This window comes from Nyctereutes procyonoides, unplaced genomic scaffold (genome assembly GCF_905146905.1).
Source record: "Nyctereutes procyonoides isolate TBG_1078 unplaced genomic scaffold, NYPRO_anot_genome, whole genome shotgun sequence".
Taxonomy (NCBI): Eukaryota; Metazoa; Chordata; class Mammalia; order Carnivora; family Canidae; genus Nyctereutes; species Nyctereutes procyonoides.
Window position 1 is genome coordinate 18759326 of NW_026575036.1, and position 25241 is coordinate 18784566.

The 25241-nt window shown below is 38.4% G+C and overlaps 1 protein-coding gene across 2 annotated transcripts in view; it reads left to right on the forward strand.

Moving 5' to 3' along the window:
- The first annotated feature begins 17517 nt into the window (after positions 1-17517).
- The window catches only part of LRRK2 (leucine rich repeat kinase 2), a 136970-nt gene continuing 129246 nt past the window's right edge, over positions 17518-25241 (forward strand). The window contains exons 1-4 of one of the 2 annotated variants that reach the window (XM_055318624.1): positions 17518-17570; positions 18474-18673; positions 18927-19012; positions 23687-23796. In XM_055318624.1, coding sequence (XP_055174599.1) covers positions 18520-18673; positions 18927-19012; positions 23687-23796 — 350 coding nt within the window. In that variant the 5' untranslated portion in view covers positions 17518-17570; positions 18474-18519. Of the gene's footprint in view, positions 17571-18168; positions 18674-18926; positions 19013-23686; positions 23797-25241 lie in introns of those variants that run through there. The other variant, XM_055318623.1, reaches the window with a different exon arrangement.

Genomic DNA, 25241 nt, shown 5'->3' on the forward strand with positions numbered 1-25241 from the left:
AGGGAGCCCAATGTGGGACTCGATCTTTGGATCTGGGATCACGCACTGAGCCAAAGGTAGACGCTCAACTGCTGAGCCACCCAGGCTTCCCACATTTTGAGATTTTTAAGTACTTTTTAAAAGTCACCAGTAGATCCATTTTGTAAAACTATCTGCAAAAGATTCATAATCTTCCAGATAGATGATAATCTCCAAACTTATGCATTTTAGACAGATATAGTAGAGATGAGCATCGTTACTAATATGTTATTTTGTGATCTTTTGTTACATCCTTCCTTGATCTCATGAAATTTCTTGGGGTTGGTTTAATCAAGAGCTCTGTATTTTAACTCAGCTTTAGAAAACGCTCCATTTTAATAAAACTCAGATGCTAATAATATTCTAATACAATTATTTACTTCTGTACAGCATTCGTCTCTTACTGCGAATTCAACTAAGCGATTTCTTTGCTTACTTTTCTATAAACCCCTGGATTCCAGTTGTTTTGTTCAGGTGTTCTAAAGCCTATGATTTTGTTGGAATGAAATATTTTTTTCTCCTTTTTTTCCTATTGCTTGCTAATGTAAGAGATCACAATGACCACTTTCTCACACTCTGGCTTTAAATGGATCTCGCATTAGGAGAGTCACAGTGAAGTCACAAGTGATTGTGGTTGGAAGCCATGCTTCTGGTTCACACAGCAGTGCTGCCTTTTCAAACATTCAATCTTGTCTCTTACCCTGGTAGGTGGCCAGAGTGTGTGATGGCTCCCACTTCAGTGACACAATTGAAATTGAAGACTTGTTGTGTCAATGACCCCAACAAAACTCTAAACTTATTACTTTTAAGGATTGAAACATGTTAAACATCTATGGCCACACAAAGCCCCTCACACAGGCTACCTAGTCCTCTCACAGAAGACCAGACCATGTGTTAGTGGGTATTAGGCATTATTGCATAGTATAGGCCTATGTCATGAGGACCTGGTGGACGGCACTGCCAGACGTTACAGAACAGAAAACATAGTATTTACATGAACTCTAGCAGTCTACATCATGGATCTCCCAGATAGGATTCACCGAAGCTGATAGAGTTCAACTATAACAAAGTATTACATAGATTATCAAGCTAAATGATCATAAAAACGTATCACCTTATAAATTAATTTTACTCTCTAGCTGGTTAGGATACTATTCTGTAGATCAACCTATTTTTTTTTCCAGTTTGCCTCTTGCCACTCAAGAGTACAAAAAAAAGTCTGAGATCTCTTTTTGCATCCTATTGTCTGCTCTCAAAAGTTTGTAAGTTTCTTTAAATTTTAAGCTCTAACTCTGTTGCACACTGTGAATATAAAATCAGCTGCATAATAATGGCTTGTTCTTCCAACTGCCTTGAACAGGTGGGGCATTCACTGGAATCTTTCCAGCCCTTGGAAAATGGAAATTTTTAGCAATGGGTAAGGCGACGCTCCTTGCATTTTAACCAGTGACTTGAAAGTTAATGTTTAAGCAGTCTTCAACTTTTCAAGTGCTGGTGACATAGTTGAAAGAAGATTTAAAGAAAATATGGCCATGTCAGATTTTTACTGTAGGAGAGCTTACATTACGCTGCCCTGGAGCAAATTCCCTTCCAGCGTTCAGCCCTATGTTACCTGGGCCTATGTAGTTCTGGGTGGGTTGTATGGCTTCTGCTTTGTTTGGTATATCAGTTAATCTGGTTGGTTTTAAAATGCAATCTTATTTTCAGAACTGAAATATTAAAAGGTGATGACATAAACCTAAAGCGAAAGTAGAAACAGTTTTTCCCTTCCTTATTTTATAACAGAAGTGGACCTGAGCTGCTGCAATCTTGGGGATGTTCGATGTTGCGACAAAGGAAGCAAAACAGAGATAAAGGAATCCTGTGCAAGGAGGAGGAGCCATTTTCAGGTCATAGCCAAGTTGCAAACTGCCCTTTTCTGGTGAAAACCATCTGTGACTCATAAAATTTCCTTCACTGTTTACTGCATAGCACGGCTCTGAAAGAAACGGAGATACAAACCAGCAAATTTGCAAATCAGAGAGACTCTTCTGGCTGCATCAGTAGCCATAGGCATTTAGGTGTGCAAGATGCAATGGAAGAAAGGAAACCTCTTTAGAAACCTGATGGTAATTTGTACTAGCTATGAAAAGTTTGAGAAATCACTTGGAAGCCCAAATCCCTTAACATTGCTTTCAAACCATTAGTGACTTGGACCTTGGTGGCCTCTCTGGGCTCCTTTCTCACCCCTCCCCACCTGGAACTCCATGTTGTCTCAACTCCTGAGCACTCTCTCCTGTGCAAGTCTGTTCCAGGAGGAACATTCTTGTGTCTGCTCCCTAACTCTGACTTAAATAGTCTCCTATCTCTCCCCTAAGGAATTCTTTTTTTAAAAAATTTTTATTTATTTATGATAGTCACACAGGGAGAGAGAGAGAGAGAGAGGCAGAGACACAGGCAGAGGGAGAAGTAGGCTCCATGCACCGGGAGCCCGACGTGGGATTTGATCCCAGGTCTCCAGGATCGCGCCCTGGGCCAAAGGCAGGCGCCAAACCGCTGCGCCACCCAGGGATCCCCCCTAAGGAATTCTTATGCTAGCATTATTCTTAACACACTGTATTTAATTCCATTTACTAGTTTACCCTGCTGCTAGGCTATAAGCTCTGGCCTATGTGTCCTGTTCACCATTCTATCCCAAATGCCTGTCACTTGAAAGTCCTTCGATAAATATTCATTGAATGAATGAGTTCATTGCAGATGCATTAAGGAATTTTTACATTTAAAAATTTAAAAATCATAACAGGATCAAATCTCGGAGGGCACACTTGATCGTGCAAACATTATGACTGTCTTTATTTATTTTTATTATTTTATTCTTTATTTTAAATCAACTAAATTCTAATTCTAAACTGTAGTTCTACCAGATGGCAGAAAATTCAATCTCTGTCATTTAGGGACTGGATCCTTCTCTGTGGTTCCACAGAATCCGAGAGGTTTCTATATGATCCAGGAAGTGGCAGGTAGGGCTCTGGGGTCCTTATGGTGCTACTCCTAGTCCAAGTTTGCAGAAGTCCTGCTGATCCCTGCTCTTGGGCTCTACAGGGGTTCATAAATCTGAGCTGCATTTAGGAGTCTCCTGATCAGAGCCCAGCTTTCCTGGTCACTCCTGGAAGGAATTTGCTTTGAAGTCTGATCACTGCCTCCTCTCCCACCCTTCACATTTTTAAGAAACTCTTACTTATCCCTCCCTTACCCCTTTACCCCCAAATAACCTCATTTCCACTGACATTTAGCTTCATCTCTTAAGATAGGACAGGCCTTAGGATAACAAAACCTGGGAAGTAATCTTCTCTCTGAGCCCATAAATCTTGGGCAAGAAACACAAAGAGCGTAAATAACCAGTTAGAAATGGGAAGTGGAAGGAAAAATACTGAGAGCAAAAATCCAACACAATTTCCAACAATGACAACATCTTACTCCCTCTCGACTTACCTAGGTGATGATTTGGGCTAGGTGACCCAGGATGTAAATAATCCTGTTAGATACAGGATTCATAAATAATGCAGATGAGCAAAGAAGATCGGAACTATTTCCGGGGCACCTGGGTGGCTCAATCGGTTAAGCCTCTGCCTTCGGCTCAGGTCATGATCCCAGGTCCTGGGATGGAGTCTGTCTTTCCATCTCCATCTGTCTCTCCTTCAGCTCATACTCTCTCACTCTCTCTTTCTCTCTCTCTCTCTCTCTCTCTCTCTCAAGTAAATAAGTAAAATCTTAAAAAAAAGAAGATCAGAACTATTTTCCTCAGGTAAAAGTTGAAAACTAAAATCACTGTATCATTAATATCATGTGTGCAGTATTTGCTGAATACCGAGGGCATCAGCAGCTTTGGTATCAGAAGAATTTGGCAACAATGAAAGGACATAACTGCTGCTTATGAGGGACTAGAGATGGTCTCCTTGGCTCAGGCAGAGTGGCCCACGATACCCTCAATCATGTGGTCAGCATTAGTTATTTTGCTTTTGCTGTAACAGAAACAGGGGCTATTCCCCATTCCCTTAATATGTATTGACTGTCTTCATGAATTAAGGAACTTGGTTAAACTCTGGCGATTCAAGAGTGAGGAAAAACTCATGGAATATCATGGAGCTTATAGTCCTGCTCAATGAATAGTAGAAAAAAAATACAGTTAAATCCTATTTGGTAGCCCAAATAATACATTGAGGAACCCATGAGATAATTATCCTGGGGGCCCCAGGCATACTTGGAAGATATGGGTGACAGCTCCCCAACACTGTTTGTCTGCTGTGACTCTGGGAATTCCTGCTCTGGTGTGGCCAACAAAATGTGGGTAACACTTTATGATGTGCAAGTTAACTGTTTAGGAATTGAAATTTCGATCTCAATTTTTAGAACAAATCTCATTCTATTGTCTCTAAGTCGTGAGTTAAAGTCAAAGAAACTCTTATCTGACATTTTGATATGCTCTTAGCATAAGTCAGTTACAATTCAGACCTCAGACATACTGCATTGTTGGGTACATCTTTTCTGTCTGTACAGAGTCAATAGCCTTACATGGCCTGTTCCTTCCTGGTCAGAACCGTCTCCAAGTTACACAATTATGTGTTTAAATACTAGTTTCTCCTCTTACTTAGACAATGTATAACCTCTCTAACACTATTTCTTTTTTTTGTACTTTTTTTTTTTTTTTTACTTATGATAGTCACAGAGAGAGAGAGAGAGAGGCAGAGACATAGGCAGAGGGAGAAGCAGGCTCCATGCACCGGGAGCCCAATGTGGGATTCGATCCTGGGTCTCCAGGATCGCGCCCTGGGCCAAAGGCAGGCGCCAAACCGCTGCACCACCCAGGGATCCCTCTAACACTATTTCTTAAAAACTAGGAGTAATAACTGCCTTTTATGGGTATTGAGCTTAAATATGTCATATACGTAAAATGTCTAGAGAAAGTAGGATTCACAGGTGCTTAGTAAATTTTGTTTCCCTTCATTTCCAACTGCCCATCCTCTCGACTTTATTTCTTATGTAGCCATCTAAAGTATAGAAAGAAATCCTTCCAGCCCTACGTGATCATTGCTAAATACTGGAGAAAATGGCCTTAAGCTTTGCCCAGGATGTTTCTGTAAGGTCCCTGAGACAGAAGTATGAAGAAATACCACATACTAGAAAAGCACAGTCACTCTCTCACATAGTTCTACACTCACAAGGTGTGGTTTCTCATCTCTCTTGTTTCTACTGTAGCAAATGCTTTGGGCACTAAGATGTTAGCCTTTTAAAAATTTTGTATCTCTCTTTAGGGTCATTTATAGACAGAATGTGTGTGTGTGTGTGCGTGAGTGTGCATGTGTAGAATGCATAGCAATAAAAAGAACCTGACTTAGCTTTTGTAGCTAGCAGAAATGCTGTTTCTCTTTCATCTTCACTTCTTACTATTGCCAGAGCTCTACTCGCATTATAGAGAAATGTGTATTTTCGTGTTGAATCCTTTGTTACTTGCTTTTTAAGTATTCCTTTTTCTAGCCTGTGTCTAGTGACCTTGTTATAATACTCCCAAAGGATCATCATTTTGATGATGAAATACCACTCTTGATGTTTATATTATTATTATATTGTTATTATTTTATTGAGATTTATCTTCCAGTTGCAACATTGTTTATAAATGTCCTCCATCATTCTTTTCTGTTTATTCTTCAAATAAGAAAAATAAAGGCCATAATTCCTTGATGCCTCATCCAACTTTCTTTTTAAGCAATGCAATCTCCTTTTCAATGATTCTTCAGTAACTTACTATTTTTTTTATGGTGAATATAGCCCAAGATTTTTTGGTTAATATCTGTTAATTGTTCAGCAATTGGATTAAGTCATAGAAATTTGTCAGTAAGAGACTGACACAGTTGAATAACCTTTCTCTTCTGTTTTAGTCTATTATTTCCTCTGCAAATGTTTCATCTGGATAGTATGTAGAGCAGATACTGCAAGCAATGGAGCTAATCTTACTTGCTCATACCATTTTCCCAGTAGGTAGTGAGTGATCAATAGTAGTTGCTGAATGAGAAAATGAAGGGATGAATTGATGTGCCTTTTAAAGAAGATGGTGCCTTGACTGTGATTACTTCAGAAGTTGTATTCTATTTTCTATCAAAATCATCCATTTCTGAGTCTTTGTTTTTGTAATTGACCTAAACTGTTTTCTGTATCTTGTGATACTTCTAGGTTTATTTATTCTAGTTTGGCTCTAGTTTTGGGTTGTCCTATAATTGATAATGGAAAGCTTAAAATAATATGCAAAATTCAAGACAGAGGAATAGTCAAGATAGAAATAGTCTAAGTTGGCTGTCCTCCAAGGGGCCTTCTCTCAGAGTGCATGGCAAACCTGGCACAGTCCTATGTGACCCTGGACTTGATGGCCCAGATACTTGCCCCCATAGTCAACACATTCTCATTGAACTTGTTCAAGGACATTCATTTAAATCAAACTCAACATTCTTCCAAGTAGTATAAAACAAAAACTTAATGTGCTGATTTAGATAAGAAATATGTTATATGTTATATGGACCTGAATACACATATGGTCCTGTGTAGTGCATTTCTTTCCTGTAATAATAACAATGATCATAATAATAACTAATTTTTTAAGAGAACTACAGAGAAGTCAACGTCATACTAATTGCTTAATGAGCATGAAATCAGCCAAGTGACTAGGTGATTTAAATGTTTAGAAGCAGTTACCTAGGCTACCTAGGCTACCTAGTTAAGGTGTTTCTTCCTTCAACACTAATTCAAAACTTTCTTTCAATTGCCAGCTCCAGTACCTCCCTGATCCTTCATGCTCACAGATGACCTCACTCACCTCCTACTTTTGCAAGAGGAACTCTTAATTCCTGTTACTCCACCTAGAAACTTATCTGTCTCCACCAGTGCCTCTTCTCCTTTCCTTTAGGTTACTCTAAAACCTTCCTAAAGTTAATTCCAACCCTGTTATCTATACTCCAGATCACATGCCCATGAGGCCTCCACCTGGAGTTCATTCAATAGATTATCTCTTCCTTTTCCTCTAATTTTCTATATCATAAGATAATACAAAGCACCCACTCTTGATGCTACCCCAACACCACCTCCAAGGATATACACTTTCTTGGCCGGAGTTGAATTTTGAGTTGAACTCATTCACTCTCGACCTCTATGGTCTGGCTTCAGCTCACACCACTTTCCTGAAATAGTTCTTGGCAGAGGAACCACTAGTCTCCCTGCCATGAATGCACATACATGGTGGCACACTTGTCCCTTGGGCTTATTGTCTCCCTGGTCTCTTACTCTTCATTCTCCATGGGTGTTTCTCCTAATTCTTTGGCTACTCTTTATAGTCTCTTTTGGACTCTTCCTTTCTTGTCCCAATTGTTCTTTTGCTTCCCTATACCTTTTTTTTTTCCTGAAATATTTCTTCTTCTCCTTCTCCTTCTCCTCCTCCTCCTCCTCCTCCTCCTCCTCCTCCTCCTCCTCCTCCTCCTCCTCCTTCTTCTTCTCTGGGTCATTTATTATTTTTAAGTTTGAAGGAAACCTATCTATAGCCCACATTTTCCTCTTTGCTCCTGACCTGTAGGTATAACCGCCTACCACTTGCATGTTACTGCAGACATATACTATCTATGATTTTAAATTGAACTTGTTGGGCAGCCCGGGTGGCTCAGCAGTTTAGCGCCTGCCTTCGTCCTGGGGCGTGACCCTGGAGACCCCGGATCAAGTCCCACGTCAGTCTCCCTGCATGGAGCCTGCTTCTCCCTCCGCCTGTGCCTCTGCCTCTCTCTCTGTCTCCTCTCTGTGTATTCTCATGAATAAATAATAAAATCTTAAAAAAATATAAAAATAAAATTGATCTTGTTCCTTGCCTCCTTTCCCCTCCCCATTGGGCCTTGCTCCATTTCTGGTGGTTGCTGACTTGATAAGTGGCATTGCCCCGACCTCACTTAACTGGTAAGTTTCATAATTCCTCTTATTTACCTTCACATCAAATAGCCAAATTCAATCTATTCTGTGACCAAATTTCTTTCAAATCCATTAAATCCATCATTCATCAAATCCATCCTTACTGCCATGGTCTTATTCAGGCTACCATCATCTCTCTTCTTGATTCATTCCTTCACAGCTCTCCAAACACAATTTTTTTTCCCTCCAGTTTTGATCTTTAGATCTCTTTTCCACCCTAAAAGAATACCTCTGCTAGAGTGATCCCTTGAAAGCACAAATCTTTGTACATCACTATTTTAAGCAAAACTCTGCAGGACACACTGTTGTGTTGTTCTTGGGTAAAGTCCAGAGTCCCTGACTTACAAGGTCCTGCATGATGTGGCCTTGGTTCACTCCCCCAGGTTTGTCTTTCAATACTCTTGCAATTATACTGTAATTCAGCTATTAGATCTGTCTTGAGGACTGGAAGGCTTATTATGCCAACTACGACTATTGTTAGCAGAGAGCCCTCAGCTGCAACCTCTCCTCAGAATTATCTTAGCTGAAGAGAATTCTCTCACACAAGGTCAGCACTCTCCATTCCCAAATTGCTTCTATCCAATGACTGATCCACATGGAATAATAAAGATCTGGTCCCATTATTTCAACTCAGAACAACCCTGGGACCACCTCAGCTTCAGAGCTCTTGGTTGGTCTGGGCTTCTCTCATCTTTTCTGTTCCAAATAGTTTCCCTTTTTAATGTATTCTTATAGTAACCTATACATTTCTCACTATAGTACTTAGTACCCAGCACTATGACATCCTTAGATGGTAAACTCTATAGTTATTTTTATATCCTAGTGCCTACGTAACACTCAGTAAACAACTTTTAAATTCATTCATCCATTTTGTTCATCTTGGTAATAGGGTAACTTCATCAGAGGGTCCAAAATCCAAAGGTCAAGACATGTTCTCCAACAGTGCAGACTGCTTTTCCTTCCCTTTTCTATTAAAATTTATCTAATAATGACTTCTCCTGGATGAGCACTGAAGTTTGCCTATTTTGTTCTTTATCTGTGTTTTCCTGACAACCAATCCCTTTCAGATAAATATACTCACTCTATAGATATGTTAACATATTTAATTAGGTAAACAGAGTGTTGCTAATCTGAGTGCAGAGTGCAGTTGTGTCTCTTTGAAATGATTTCAATGTATTATTTTTGGCCTCATCTGCTTTTGTTGATTTTATGCTTCAAAAATTTTCCCCAAGTTCTTGTGGGAGTTGGGAGTGCTCCCCTATAGTTCCCATCTTCTGGCTGCCAGTAACAACATGCCTCTGTGGTGGAAGGGATTGTATCAATATTTTCCTCTCTTGATTCTTTTTCTGGTTTGCAATAAAACAAATACATTTTCCAAATGTTGGTAGCGACTTAATGTTTTCTTAGCACGATTTTTTACTTGTAAATAGAAACACTAATTTTGGGGAAAAGGTAACACTGGAATGTAGAGATAATCAGAGGCAATGTGAAGATTAATGCCTCCTTAATATCCAAACAATAACCAAAGTCTAACACTACTTACAAAATACTTAAGCTTTCCCAGTCCTGGCTTATCGTGCATACTGCAGTGGGCTTCAGAGCTCACCACTGTGCAGAATTGTTTTCCTGTGTTACCCAATCCAAGGGTACCTTAAGTCTTTCCTGCTCTTGACCTTACTGGTAAACACTTCCCCTTCTACATACTTTCCTCCATTCTCCCCCTTTTATCCTTCTCAACCCCCGCAATGTACCTCCTGGGCTTTTACTTCCTCTTTTACTCCTCACATTTCAGAGTCTTCTCTTTTTCTCCTTATACGCCTGGTGATTTCTTCAGTCCTCAAACTTTCACCATGCAGTCTTAGTCCTCTCTTCCATTAGAATAATTACTGTGTTGTATTGCTTCACAATAGTTTTTTTTAAGATTTTATTTATTTATTCATGAGAGACACAGAAAGAGAGGCAGAAACATAGGCAAAGGGAGAAGCAACCTCCCTCTGGGGAGCTTGATTCAATTTCGATGTGGGACTTGATCCCGAGATCATGACAAAGAAAGATGCTACACCACTAGCCACCCAGGTGCCCCTGCTTCACAATATTTTGAAAATTGGTTCTAGACTGTGAGTTACTTAAGAGTAGAGAGTGTTGTCTTTTGGGTACCTAATACACAAACGAGAGCCCAAACACAATAGGTATAAATATAGTAGTCCTCATTTATCTCTCTTATGCCTCACTGAATGGCTAAGACCACAAATAATATGGAACTCTTTATAAAGGCACATCTTGTCTTATTGCGCTTCACAGATACTTTTTTTTTTTTAAATTGGTTTGTGGCAATCCTGCAAAGAGAAAGTCTATCAGCACCATTTTTCCAATAGCATTTGTTCACTTCATGTCTCTATGTCACATTTTGGTAATTCTCCAACATTTCAAACTTTTTCATTATTATTATATTTGTTAGGGTGATCTGTGTTTATGACTTGCTGAAAGCTCAGATGATGGTAAACTTATTTATTTATTTAGAGAAAGAGAGAATCCTAAGCACATTCCAGGTCCAGCATGGAGCCGAACACTGGGCTGGATTCCATGACCTGAGATTGAATCAAGAGCTGGACGCTTAACCAACTGAGCCACTCAGGCACTCTGATGTAAGCATATTTTAGTAATGAAGTATTTTTTAGTTAAGGAACGTATACTTTTTAGACATTATACTACTGCACACTTACTAGACTGCAGTATATTATAAACATAGGTTTTATATGCACTGGGAAACAAAAATTTTAATTTGACTCACTTTATTGCAATATTCACTTTATTGTGGTGGTCTAGAACTGAACCTGAAATACCTCTGAGGTATGACTGTATGCTATGTTTTTTATACATACATTCATATCTATGACAAAGTTTACATTATAAATTAGGTTCAGTAAGTGATTAGCATAATAACTAATAAAATGGAACAGTTATAACAATATACTGTAATAAGAGTTATGTGAATGTGGTCTCTCTCAAAATGTCTTATTGTATTGTACTCACCTGTCTTGTGCTTATGTGAGAGGATACGATGCCCACGGACTAGAAGAAGTGCAGTGAATGATGCAGGCGTGTGACATAGCATTAGACTGCTATTGACCTTCCCATGATTAGTCAGAAGGAGGATCATCTGTTTCCAGTCTGCAGTGGACCACAGGTGACCAAAACTGCAGAAAGCGAAACTGTAGATAAAGTTTTTGATTGTTGATTAATAACTGAATATCCTGAAACATTCTTGTGTTTATAGTCTAAATCTGCATTCTTTTTAATCTCAAAAAATTACTGTAAACTAATTTAACAATAAAAATTTTAAATCGTATAGAAAGATGTGTCCTTTCAACAGATTTAAGTAAAATCATCCACTCATCTAAATTTTCCAGAAACTAGCACTGGAGGTGACAGATATGATTGATATATATCTCTTCATCTGGAACCGAAGCATGTATATGCCTTTATATTATAAACTACGTTTGCTAGGGATATGAAACTATGTTCTTAAGATACCATTTTTTTTTATCAAACTGTAAAAAACAATGTTGCTTCTAAAAAGAAATTTCCAGTCACTTTTTCCTATAAAAAAATGTAATAATAAAGATTCATCATGTCATTATTTTTATTTGTAATATTTTTTTACCAGCAGAGATTATGTATCATGACCAATAATTTATTTTAATTAACCCAATAAATATTTTTAATCACCTATAATATGTCCAGTATCATATAGGCAATGATTTATTTTGGGAGAAATAGATATTGGATTAGTTATCTATGCTACAGTTCCTGTTTTTCTATGATCCTAGTATACATATGCACCTCCAAAAATTTTAAAAGAGGATATAATAGTAACATATAAATTTAGGAGACTGCTTTCCTGAGTAAACCAAGCATGAAGACTACAGAGACTCTGCTGTTGTAATCTCACAGTAAATCAGACTTGACTTTAATGAGAGATTATGTCAACTGATAGAAGGAGAATATCACATCATAAGCGCAGCTGTAATTTTTATCTTAGCTCAGAAACCACAAAAGAAAGTTGCTTTCTGTATAAATAAGGCACAAATGATAAAGGGTAAGTGCAGCTTCAGTGATTAGAAAGCCTCTCTGGTTTGATGAAACTCACCTATGAAAAACAATGGAAAAAGTCTTGGCTGAGAGTCTGAGAACTCAGTGTAACACGGTTCAGTTCTGCCTTTTAGTGATGACTTTGGGAAGATCATTTTACTCCTTTGGCCTGTCATTTCCATGTATTCAGTTATTCATCCATGTACTAGAAATTCTTGGAATGGTTATTCTGTGCCAGGGATTATTTTGTGGGAGTGTGGGTGTAGAACAAAACCCAAGATTCCCTTATGGAATTTACAGCATTAATGAAGTATTTCTGAGAGCCAAGCAACATTACTTGGGTTATGACTTGTGGGCTATGTAGGCTTTTGAATTATGGCATACAAATATCTAAGAAGTCCAGTGGGCTTCAGTTTGAATTTCCCTGTTTTGCTTGTGCATATAAAATACTTTTCCCTATATTTCTCCATGTGGTAAGTCATATTCTCCCAATAAGCTGTTTACTTTTAAGGTAAAGAATTGTATTTTGTAAATTATTTTGCCTTATTTCTTGTTATAATACATATTTGTTGTGGAGAATTTGAAAAATACAAAAATAAAAAGACCATGAGAATCACTTATAATTCTATCACCTAACAAGAACCTCTGTTACACATGTGTTTATCTTATCTTTCAGTGGTTTCATTAGGCATGTACTTTTTAAAATTATTTTTGCAACATTTGGATCAAAATTACTTAATTTTATGTCAGACTTTTCTATGTTATAAACAATTTATTTCCTCATGTATAAACTCCCACACAAATTTCAGACTTCTTATTTTATGAGTAAAATCAATTAATCTGTTATTTTAATTATTATTTTGAGCACTAGTGAAGTTGAATATACATGTGATTATTTTTATTATCAAATAAGTTGGAAATATAGGTTATAGATAATAATATAATGAACATCTATCTGCCCACTGATAGCTTAAGAAAAAAAAAGTTACAGATATAATTGAAGCCTCTAATTCTTCTTGGATGTGTTTTTATTTTCCTCTCCCCAGAGATAACCACTAGCTACAACTTATTATTACCATGTATAATTTTTGTACTGTTACTACAAATGTTAGATCCTTAAAGTATATGTAACATTGCATGTTTTATAACATTATTGATATCACAGTTGACTATGTATCCTACTATAACTTTTTAAAAGCTTAGTATTATATCTTTTGCTATTTAGTCATGTTGAAACATGGAGCTCTAGTTCAGTAATTTTCACAAACTTATACAAATCCATTATACAAATATGTGAAATTTGAGTGTTGATGGATATTCCAGTGGTTTTCATTTTCATTATAAGTAAAATTTTTGGACTGTACATTTTTATATAATTGTCCTTGTTCATATGTGAGAGTGTCTCCATGGAGTATCTTTGTAAAGTGCTTTGTAAAGTGGGTCATAGGATACAGGTATCTTCAGCTTTACTAGATATTGCCACATTGGTTTCCAAAGTGATTGTCCTGATTTACATTCCTACGGTTCTGTATATGTATTTTGTTTGCTCCACATCCCACCTGATCATTGGTATCAACAAACTTTAAATTTTTAGTTAATTTGAGGGTGTGAAATGGTATCTCAGTATGGCTTTAATTTGCAGTTTTCTGATTACTAGTGGGCTGAGTATCTTTAGACAAGTTTAATGATATTTTCTCTCCTGTAAATTGCCTTTTGTGCCTTTTTTAATATGAAAACTAGACTGTCTTTTCCTTTTTTATTTGTGATGATTTTTTTACATATTCTTTTTTTTAAGGTAGAGAGAGAGAGTGTGTGTGAGTGACAAGAATGTGAAAGAGAGAATCTTAAGATGAGCATGGAGCCTGGTATAGGTCTCAATCTCACCACCCCGAGATCATGACCCTGAGATCATGACCCAACCCTAAATCAAGAGTCAGGTACTCAACAGACTGAGCCACCCAGGCTGGCTTTCTTTCTTTCTTTCTTTCTTTCTTTCTTTCTTTCTTTCTTTCTTTCTTTTTTCTTTTTTCTTTTTTCCATATTCTTGTTAGTCTTTTTGGTTACATGCATTCCAAAAATCTTCCACTCTCTGTTCATCTTTTAAGTTTGTTGATAGACCCTCTTATAGGCCAAGTTTTAAATTTTAATGTATCCGAATTTAAGAACTTTTTCTCTTACAGTTGGTGATAATTATGCCTTCTCTTTTCCTACCTTAAGGTCATAAAGTAGTCATCCCCCCTGCCCAAAGCATTTAGCTTCATTTTTCATATAAAACATTCAATCCACATGAAATTTATTTTTTAATATGGTGTAAGGAAGAGGTATGATTTGATATTTTTCTATAATTAGTAGTCTCAGTTTCATTTATCAGATAGTCCATTCTCTTCCCACTGATAGACAATGCAACTTTGGTCATATATAATTTCCATAAATGTAAGGGTATGTTTCTGGGTTCTCTATGCTCTTTCACTGGCCTTTTGTATGCCATTAATATGCTAATTAATACCTATAGAACCATAATAAGACTCAACACACTGTTTCATATGTTGTACGAGTTGTGCGTAGCCTCTGACACCAGGCTGAAGAGATGCGTTCAGTCTGAAACCCAGATCCTGCTTTGTACAACCTGGGATAGGGCTCTGTCTGCCGGGAATGAGAGATTCATTTTTCTAATTCACAGGAAGATGTTGTCAGGCACTTCTTCCTCCTTCGGGAAATTGATAAAAGGTAATAGAGGTCCTGACTCAGTTTCTAATTGGGCAGTTCTCCCACACTGTCCTTCAAAAGAGTTTTGGCTATTCTAGGCCCTTCATTCTGGTTGAAATCTATGAATATTTTTTGCTGAGGTTCTCATTAGACTAGTATTGTTTTTTGTTTTTTGTTGTTTTTTGCTTTATGGAGAATTGGCATCTTTTTGATATTTAATCTTCTCATTAATTGATATTGTTATCCATTTATTTATGCCTTCTTAATGCCTTTTATTTTATTTTTTATTTTAAATATCTTTTAATATCATTTAATAATTTCTTCATAAAGGTTTTAAAAATATTATTAGATCTGGGGATCCCTGAGTGGCGCAGCGGTTTGGCGCCTGCCTTTGGCCCAGGGCGCGATCCTGGAGACCCAGGATCGAATCCCACGTCGGGCTCCTGGTGCATGGAGCCTGCTTCTCCCTCTGCCTATGTCTCTGCCTCTCTCTCTCTCTCTCTGTGTGTGTGACTATCATAAATAAATAAAAAAATTAAAAAAAAAATTAAAAATATTATTAGATCTGTTTCCAAGTTTTCTCTCTTTCTCATTATTGTTATTGTACACAGAGAATCACATTGTATGACTGTATGTTGCTAATGTTTAGGAGCACAATTTTGAATATTATGAACATGTGAACAATTATGAACATATTTTTCTTATTGCCATTCCGAGTGAATTTCTTGTTCAGAACTTTAACCCATTTTTTTCCTGGGCTATCTGTGGAATGTCTTCTCTTCCCTCAACCCCCAGTGATTTGTAAGAACTTTTGGAAGATTAACTCTACTTGTCTTTTGCCATATGTGTTGCAACTTTTTTTTCCGGTTTCCCCTTTGCTTTTTACTTTCATTTTTTCCCCTTGACCATAGAAAATTTAAGTTCTTAAGGAGTCACATATGCTAAACTGTGTTTTTTCTTAGTTTTTATGTTCCCTCATAAAATCTTGATTAACTATTAAACTATATTTTCTTTTTAAAATCATTTCATTTAGTATTTTCATCCATGTAGAATTTGTTTTGATGTTTGCTATAATTAGCAATGTTCACGTTATTTTTTTTTTCTTCCTAGGAAGTTAGCCAAATATTCCAACAACACTTTATTTTCCACTGAACACTACCTCTATCATGAATTTTTGCCTGTAGCCTTCCTTCTCAGTCTTGTTAACTACCTGCAGAGTTAATATGTCTCAGGATTTTAGTTAATCAATTTAACATTTTTGTTAAAATGTTAACAAAAGAGGATACTTTGCCTGACTACTTCTGGTAGTTTGGCAGAATGTTCCCATCAGAGAATTCATGGTTTCCATCTCACCTACCCACAAATTGGCTAATACAGAGTAGACAATAAGTAGTCAACAGGTGGACAAAAGAATTGAGGACAAGAGGAGACACCAATTTACTTAGATTTATGTTTCTAGGGAAGGGACCTAGGTTTTGATTTTTTCGCAAGAAAATATCCAGTAGTCTGTGAGGAGGAAAAACTGAGCTAGAGAAAAAAAGAAGGAAGTCATGGAGGGGAGAATTCTTAGGAATGTCTGAGATATTGATTGGTTAGTCAGAAGTTGAAACAAGTTCAGAAACCAGTTAGGAAAGGATATACTGACTGCATGATAAAAATAACAAGGCTGAGAGTTTTTTGTTTTGTTTTCATTATGGAAAATTTATGTAGAGCAAGTAGTACAATAGACCACATGAACCCATCACCTATGTTCAGCAATGATCAAATCAAAAGTTGGTATTATTTCATCTCTGCCTCTACCCATTTCACCCCTTTCTCCACCACCAGATTACAAGCAATTCCTAGCCATTTCAACTGTAAATTTTAGCATGTGTCTGTAAGGATAAAATGTTTTTATGACAGCGAAACATCCACACCATTGAGGTTGAATTAGAATGTGCAGTTTTACTAATGTATTAGGGCAGCCTCCTTCATTTCCATTTGTGTGAAGAACCTTCAGTTCAGCATTGGGACATCTATCCAGGTTTAAGTCTTGGCTCTTAGCTTTCTATCTGTGTGACTCTAACAGTAGTCTTCTCCTATCAGCACTAAATCTAAATGTCCTCATTAGCAAAAGAAGGATCAGTAGTTGTCTCACTCATTTCAGAATTATCATCAGATAAAGCAGGAGAAGTGAAAACACACCACCTAAAATTGTGAAGGACTAACTTCCAGTCCAATTCTCTCCTTCCTAAGTAAATGACCCCCAGGACAAATCATCTGAAGGCAACAGATCACCTTTGTCCGGCCTTGCCCCCAGTGTCTCTTGCTTAGGTTTCTCTTCCTGAAAAACACATTACTTCGGTACCTTTTTTTTTTTCCTTTTTAACTTTAGAGTTACAGACACTTATAAGTAATCTTAAATACCAGGAGAACAATGTTCAGGTTTGTATCTTTCACCTTTTCCGGTTTTCCGCTTTCATCTTTTCATTTACCCTGTATTTCTCTTTAAATAGGGCTGAGAACTGCTTATTCTTTGGTGCACCCCAATTAACAAGACCCTACGGAGCGCAAACTCAAATTTCCAAAAGTTAATTTTAGTGAACTTTTGGCCAATGGAGCTTTAAGATAAATAACCGAGGGGGCGGGGGGAATGGGTGGCTGGGTGGGAAGGGATTTTCTCCCCTACAAAAAGCCACAGCAACCACAGGAAAAAAAAAAAAAAGAAAGAAAGAAAGAAAAGAAAAGAGCCTTCAGCCGGGGCACATTTTGATTGCAGAAATCCCTCTCCATCCCTGGTGGGAAATTATTCATTTCCCTATAGGGGGAACTCTAAAGAACATGTTTTCCTAAAAGGGGCCAACTGGGCGGTGTCCTCCTTTCCCGACGCCCAGATTTCTATTCTTAGATCTGGAGATAGGCGGCGGCTTTCATTTTTTAGGTTTCCTAGCGGGCGGCCCCTCCGCGGCGCTGAAGCAGCGGGGCCTGGGGCGCGGCGGGGGCGGCGGGGGCGGCGGGGGCGCGGGCGCGCGCGGGGGCGGGCGCGGGGGGCCCGGGCCTGGGGCTCCGTTTCCTCCCGCTCGACTCCCGGCCGCGCCGCCGCGGGGAGCAGGAGCAGGAGCCGGGAGGCGGCGCTCTCCGGGGTCGGGGACCGGGGCCACCCGGCCGGGCCCAGCCCCAGCCGCAGGCGCCCTCCCTCGGCCGAGGCTCCGCAGGCCGCTGAGCTCCTTTTTGGGGCCCGGGTGGGGCAGGAGGCAGCCGAGGAGGAGGGCTGCGGCGAGGGAGGGCGGCGCGGGGCGCGGGGCGCGGGGCCTTCCTCCCCGAGCGGCGGGCGCGGGCGTGGGCGCGGGCGCGGACGGGGCGGGCGGGGCGCGCAGGCTGCGGCGCTGAGCTGTGCTCGTGCCGGCGAGCGGCGGCGGAGCCCCGGGCCCCGGTCCTAAGCCCGGGTCCTAACCCCGGGCCCTACCCAGAGCCCTAACCCCGAGCCCTAACTCCGGCCTCTAACCCCGCCCCCTAACCCCCCCTCCCCGGCCCCTGCCCCAGCCCTAACCCCGGGCTCTAACACGGGGCTCTAACCCCGAGCCCTAACCCCGAGCCCTAACCCCGGGCTCTAACCCCGGGCTCTAACCCAGGCTCTAACCCCGAGCCCTAACCCCGGGCTCTAACCCGGGCTCTAACCCCCGCCCCTATCCCGGCCCCAGCCGCCGGCCTCCGCGAGGGAGGGACCCGCGTGGAGCAGAGTCCGTCATGGCCAGTGGCAGCTGTCAGGGCTGCGAGGAGGAGGACGAGGAAACTCTGAAGAAGTTGGTAGTCAGGCTGAACAATGTCCAGGAAGGAAAACAGATAGAGACCCTGGTCCAAATCCTGGAGGATATGCTGGTGTTCACGTACGCCGACCACGGTAATGAGTCGCAAGGAAACTCTCTCCTCCACTCCCCTCCTGCCTCTTTTTGCAAACTTTCTCCCTCGCGTTTTTCGGAGTTGCACAAACCTGGGCTCGTGAGAAGCCACAGACTGTCAACTCCTCAGGGCAGAAAGGAGCTGAGAATTGTAGGGAGGTCTTGCGCTCACTTCTTTTGCTTTCTCCCCCCGTTTCATCCCCTGTGCGTGGATGGTGACTTTGCTTCTTTTTCCCTCACCCCCTTCTCTTCCAGCCTCCAAGTTATTTCAAGGCAAAAAAGTCCACGTGCCTGTGTTGATCGTCTTGGACTTGTATATGAGAGTCGCTAGTGTGCAGCAGGTAAAGGAGTTGTTTTCATGTCACCCGTTTCCCTTATTGTCTGGAAATAGATGTTTTTCTGTCAATATTATACACCCAAAAGTTCTGGGTTAATTCTGGCATTTGGCTTTTCAAACCACTGACTGTGATTTGAAGAAGGAAGCGATACAAGTCATGATCAAATGTTACTGATGTGAAAGGGCCCGCTAAGAGCTCCCTAATTGTTTTGTAGAAGTAGATTTATACAACTGACCTACAAAATATGGTTGGTGGTGGGTAGGAAATAATCAGAAGTTGAAATTTACTTCTGTGATTGGCTAGATGAGTTCACCAGTATCAGCATTTAATCAAATTATTCTAAGAATCTTACCAAGAACAGCATGTTCTAGAGATGACACCGCTGTGAACAGTTAGGGAAAGGAGAATAATTAACCACTAAAAAATTAATGATGATTAAGTTAATAAAATGAAGTAACTGGCAAATTCTCATAGGTTTAAGCTTTCTTTCTTTCTTTTTTAAATTTGAGAACAGATTTCTGGCCTTTAATTGTAGTGTGCATTGTGTTATCTAAAGAAAGCGATGTTTTACCATCCTCCTGTAAGTTTATATTTGTATTTTTCAACTCTTTTCATATAAACTGAATATAAAAGTGAGACTTAAAATCGGTACCACAGGAAACACAAAAATTTGTTAAATGCCTTCAAAACATTAAAAAAATGAAGATGATAATTGAGGATGATTTACAGTCAAAACAAATGATTGGCTAACATATTAACTTCCTTTGTAGATTTTGAGATTTAGAGAACTGAAATCAGGCACTTGCATGTTGTTGGGTCCTGAAGAGAAAGAGAATTGAATTTTGAACTCTCTCAAGGTGTAGTCAGAAAGCCAGTGTTTCTTAATACTTACTGGAGAGGCTAGACACAAGTAAGAATAATCTGGATCTCTAAATCTGTATCTACCTTTATCTTTATGTTCATTCGTCTCTGTATCCAGCTATGTCTAGTCTGGGTGAACCATATTCCTAGCGTCTTTTAAATGAGGACATTTACATTTGGGATAAATGGTTATTTTAAATTTTCTTCAACTGAAATATCTCCCATCTGACTATTGATTTTCAAGTTGTTAGCAAACAAAATCATGAAAAGATGGGAGGCGTGATAGAGACACTGTTCCTTTTAGCATCCAGTGCCTGAATTTTGCCCATGAAATATGAGTCACATCTTAGAGCTGGCCCATTGTGCTTGCTGCTTCCCTCCCACATCATCCCTTCTCACTTGCCTCTGCTTTGGTGTTCAGAAGTGCCTTGTCTGGCAGCTTCTATTCCTTGGCTTCCGTGCATGGTATAGAGAGTCTTCGTGTTGGGTGCCACTCAGAACCCGCGGGACCTTTGGAGGGCTTGCTGTGCAGGGTCCAGAGAGGCAGTGCTAAACTTGAGAATCCAGGAGAAGCTGGAACAGACCCACCCACCACTTCATTCTTTGTTTTAGAAGCTATCCACACCTGGACATGTTTGCATGGAGTGGCTCTGAATGTCACTTAATACCTCGTCCAGTGGGTACCGGAGACAACGTATGCAAGAAAATAAGGAATTGTCTTTTGATTTGGTTACTTAATGGAATAGAGTTATTCATTTCCCCACCATGTGTGTATTCGTCTGCAAAAGGCATGTTATCCCATCATTTAATTCTCACTGGAATCACAATGCTCTCTCAGAAATCTCACTGGACATTTTTACCTTTACATTTTACCAGAGTTAAGTACCACATTGCTAATGACAGAGCCAGGACTCAAGTCTTCACATACCTTCAGAATCTCTTTTCACTATACGTTCTGAATTCACAAGCTTTTCGTGCAAGTAAGAAGTACAGTGATTTGTTACAAATACTGTGGCCTTGCTAGGCACAATTACATTATCAGTTTTAATTATCATTGGTCTTATCAAGGGAATATAGAAAGGGGTCACTTTACCAATATTTTAATACTCCACTTAAAGTGGGTTTTTTTGCTTCAGATTTCTTCATATTTGTGGTGTAATTAATATATATTAATTATATGTATATACATATACACACATCCTTTAATGCTTTATATGTTGAGTTAGTTGGAAGTGCTGAATTAAAACTTCTGAAAGATGAATTGAAGAAGGTAAGGTAAATTTAAAAGTAAATATTAAGGTTTCTTTCCAGAATTCATTTAATGTGATATTCCAGAGTCCAAATTCTTTTTTCAAGGTCTTTGTATATTTTATTACTGCTCCTTAATAAATGACAGTCTTTAGAGAATTGGCAGTTAGGCTAGCTGTCCTGTAGTTTCCTTTTTTTGCCAATCATCTCATCATTTCTCAGTGCTCCTTAATTTTACATTACTTGTCTTTATCCACACAGTTTCAACCTTTGAAGTAAGAGAACGAAATAAATGAAAGTCACTAATTTTTTCTTTAACCCCAGACTCTTTCCCATTGTTCATTAATTAGATGCTTGAATTTCCAGAATAATTATAATAACGTGAAACTACCAATTTAATTGTATTATAACTGAGCAGGATAGGAACCTACTCTCTGAGTGATAAGCTTTTAATTGAGGAGATTAATGGATCAGTTGTTACCTCTGCTCTGCTGCCAGAGATTGTTTAATCACAGAGGCTCAGTTGCCTCAATCTTTTTTTTGCAAAGCAATTACTGATGCTGCTTATTCACCAACCAAAACAAAACAGGTTTTCTCCTTGAGTCACTCATGCAGGTACAGAAATGAGTAGAGCATCCTATGTGACTTATGATTTATTTCCTACCGGAAGCTGTTCCAAATGTTATTTTCTTAAATACGTGAGGAAAAAGCTTCGATGTGTTTTATGAAAGCACGAAAATAGCTGGTTTCTATGACAGCTGGATTGTCGATGTCTGTTCAGCTTACGTGGAGGAGGATGTCCTACTTAAATATAGGTAAAAATAGCTGTCAGAAATTGCTGCCTTTTCAAACAATTTGAAATTATGTAAAAGGATGTAATGACAGAGTAAAGCAATTCATGCTTAATTCAGAAAAGATTCAGAAATAATATTGTAAAGAGATCTTGTGTAATCATTTTTATCTTGGGAAATAGCCCTTGTTTATTCTCATAAATAACAAACTTGGGCCATTATTCCTTACTGGATAATCTTACCGTGTCACTGAGCTCCGCGTCATTTCTGCGTCCAGTCTTGCCCAGCAAGAGCCTTACCCTGCAGCACTGTCCTCACTACGCAGCATCTTACTCTCCTCACAGCTTAGTAGTTTCAGAGGCTTCCATCTCCCTATTTTGAATGACTGTGTTCTAATTCCTTTGAAATCTGGCTGAAGTCTTACCTTTTCTATATTGTTTCCTTCCCTGGGCAATGCTGACAGCGGATCGTGCTGTCAGGATTCATATATCGGTGTTTATCACACATCCTACCTAGACACTTTTCATTAATCTCTAGATGCTACACATTAGTGCATTTTCTATTTCTTTGGGTTTTCTTTTTCCTGACTATATAAAATCTAGTTCTGTAATATAATAGAATGGAAGATCCCTTAACTTTAGAGAGGAATATACAATAGGAAGAGTGAGTTAAATGTAATCTCTAGTTTGAAATTCAAATACTATGTTTTTTAAAAAGTTGTATTTTTAAAAACTGTATTTTTTTTTAGAAGATCATCTTATTCAAATTGGCACCATGTATAAACAGACTAAAAAAAGTTGTATTTACAGCGTATTGGTAGGATCATATTTCATTTGGAAATGGGAAAATGTCTAGGGATATTTTTGATGTCCACATGTCATCAACTCACATTTGGATGTTCTAAAGAAACCTAGATGGACCCTTTGAGAAATTCTATCTTCTCTCTTTCTTATAGTGACTTTCTCTTTTCCGGTACCAGGTGTTACAGTGCCATCAGACAATTCCTTTTCTCTGCCAGTTATCTAGCTACCGTACTTGTGGAGCAGTCTTTCCTAATAACTTGGTTTGGTATTAGAATTTACAACTTTTCCTAATCCTCCATTCCTATTTGTTTTTCAATTAAAAATATTTTTTTAGCCTCCATTCCTAAGCACTTCATTTTTTACCCCCCCTACAATTAAAATCTTAAGTATTTAGAAGAAATTCTGTCCGATAGATGTGACTTAAAACATCTTGTACTTCATAATCTTTGTGTGTCCTCTGAAACTATTTTTTATTTCATTTTATTTAACTTCTTTTTATTTAGTTAATAGACATCTGTTTCCTTAATTCAGAAATGCCATAATATTTTTTTGTATGCCCTTCTGGTATGGTTTTTGGAGAAATATATCTTTTAAGTGTATTTCTTTCTTTCTTTCTTTATTTTAAAGATTTTATTTATTCATAGAGACAGAGAGAGAGGCAGAGACACAGGCAGAGGGAGAAGCAGGCTCCATACAGGAAGCCCGACGTGGGACTTGATCCTGGGTCTCCAGGATCACGCCCTAGGCTGCAGGCGGCGCTAAATCGCTGCACCACCAGGGCTGCCTTTTAAGTGTATTTAAAAGATATATTTTAAATATGACTTGGTTTCTTCAGTAAGTATTTTGGATATCATTTTGTTTTAAAATAATTATTTAAAAATTTGGGAGTCACCTAGTTTACTAAGAATGAAGAGACTGAATATGGTCTTTTAGCATGTTTTAAAAATGTGAATATTTGCCTTTCTTTCTTTCAGGTGGGTTGGTCGCTTCTTTGCAAATTGATAGAAATCTGTCCAAATACAATGCAAAGCTTAATGGGACCTCAGGATATTGGACATGATTGGGAAGTCCTTGGGGTTCACCAGTAAGTATGACAGATGTGTAGAAACAAACTTCATTAAGTGTTTATCCAGACATATGACAATCCTGCCCTTAATATGTCATATATTTGTAATTCAAGCAAATCTGGTAAAATCCTCTAAAATACAGATTTTTTTTCTGAAATCAATGACTTACATTTATAGAGAGCTTTCTTTCAACTCAGTAGTATATTATCTAATTGAGTTAGAAAACAACATTTGAGGTAGAATGTCAGGTGCTATTATTTTAGTAATATAATAATACAGTTATAAAATTGGTTAGGTTGTAGATTTCTGATGACTACTTATGAATTCAAATCAACAAAAGGTTTTTACTTTTTAATAGTAGAACTGATAAAAACTAGTTCAAAGAACATGAGTACTAAAAGTTTGTTCTGTAAGTAGTAATTTAGAAGTTTATGCTTTACTGTTTTTAAAAAGCACATGTATATATATTCATATATATACATTTATGAGCTTAAACCACAGCTTTCAAAATGAAGAAAAAGGAGGAAATTACCTCTCAGCACATCTGCAGTCAAATCTTGATAGCTGTTTTACCAGCTATGTTACTGCAGTTTGCAACATAATGACTTCATAGATGAAACTACTTCTTCAGCCATAATTAGTTCAGAAAAATTTTCTGAAGAAAAATGTGTTTCCAGGAAAATCCTTTTTGTATAACTTTTTTCCCTTGATGTTTAAAAATTATCTTTTCTTATGAACTTTAGGTGTTCTTTGTACCTAGTATGACTTCTGTTTACCACAGAGAAGTGAATACCTATTACTTCCAATGACATGTAGCTTGTGAAAAATGTATTTTATGCAAAACCAAATTTTACATTTTTGTATTGTTTACGGTTGATACTTCAACCATAGTTGCAAGTTTAAACAAGTAAGAGCTGTTTGTTCACAGGTGAGCATACATGTGCTTACTTGCTTTTCCATCTTTGATGTTTTATGTGTTGCTATTCTTCAGTTTCCAGGATCTAAAGAGTGCTTTGTAAAGAGCATATTTACAGTCAATGTATGTTCTCATTTCCAAACAATTTCTGAAAGTCTATGAGTCACTTCTAAAGAGTGCAGCATTTAATGAGGAATTATACAAAATATAACTGTAATTAGTAATTGAAATGTTATGTGTCCCCTGGCTTCGCTGAGAATTTCCAAAATCCCCAAAGATTAGCAGTCTATATAACCTTAGGGAGTTTTAGAAAACTCATCTAGTCATATTCTAGTATAAACTAACTGTTCAAATTAAATTACATAAACATTTCTGTAGGGAGCTCATTCACTTATTCATTCAGCCACTCATTTGCTCATTCATTCATTCACCCTCTGTTCATCATATATTTATAATATTCCTACTTTAGGACTGAAGTAATGTAAACAAGATAGACACACTGCTTTCTGTAGTGGGGCATATTAGATCATTCCCAGCAAACTTTAT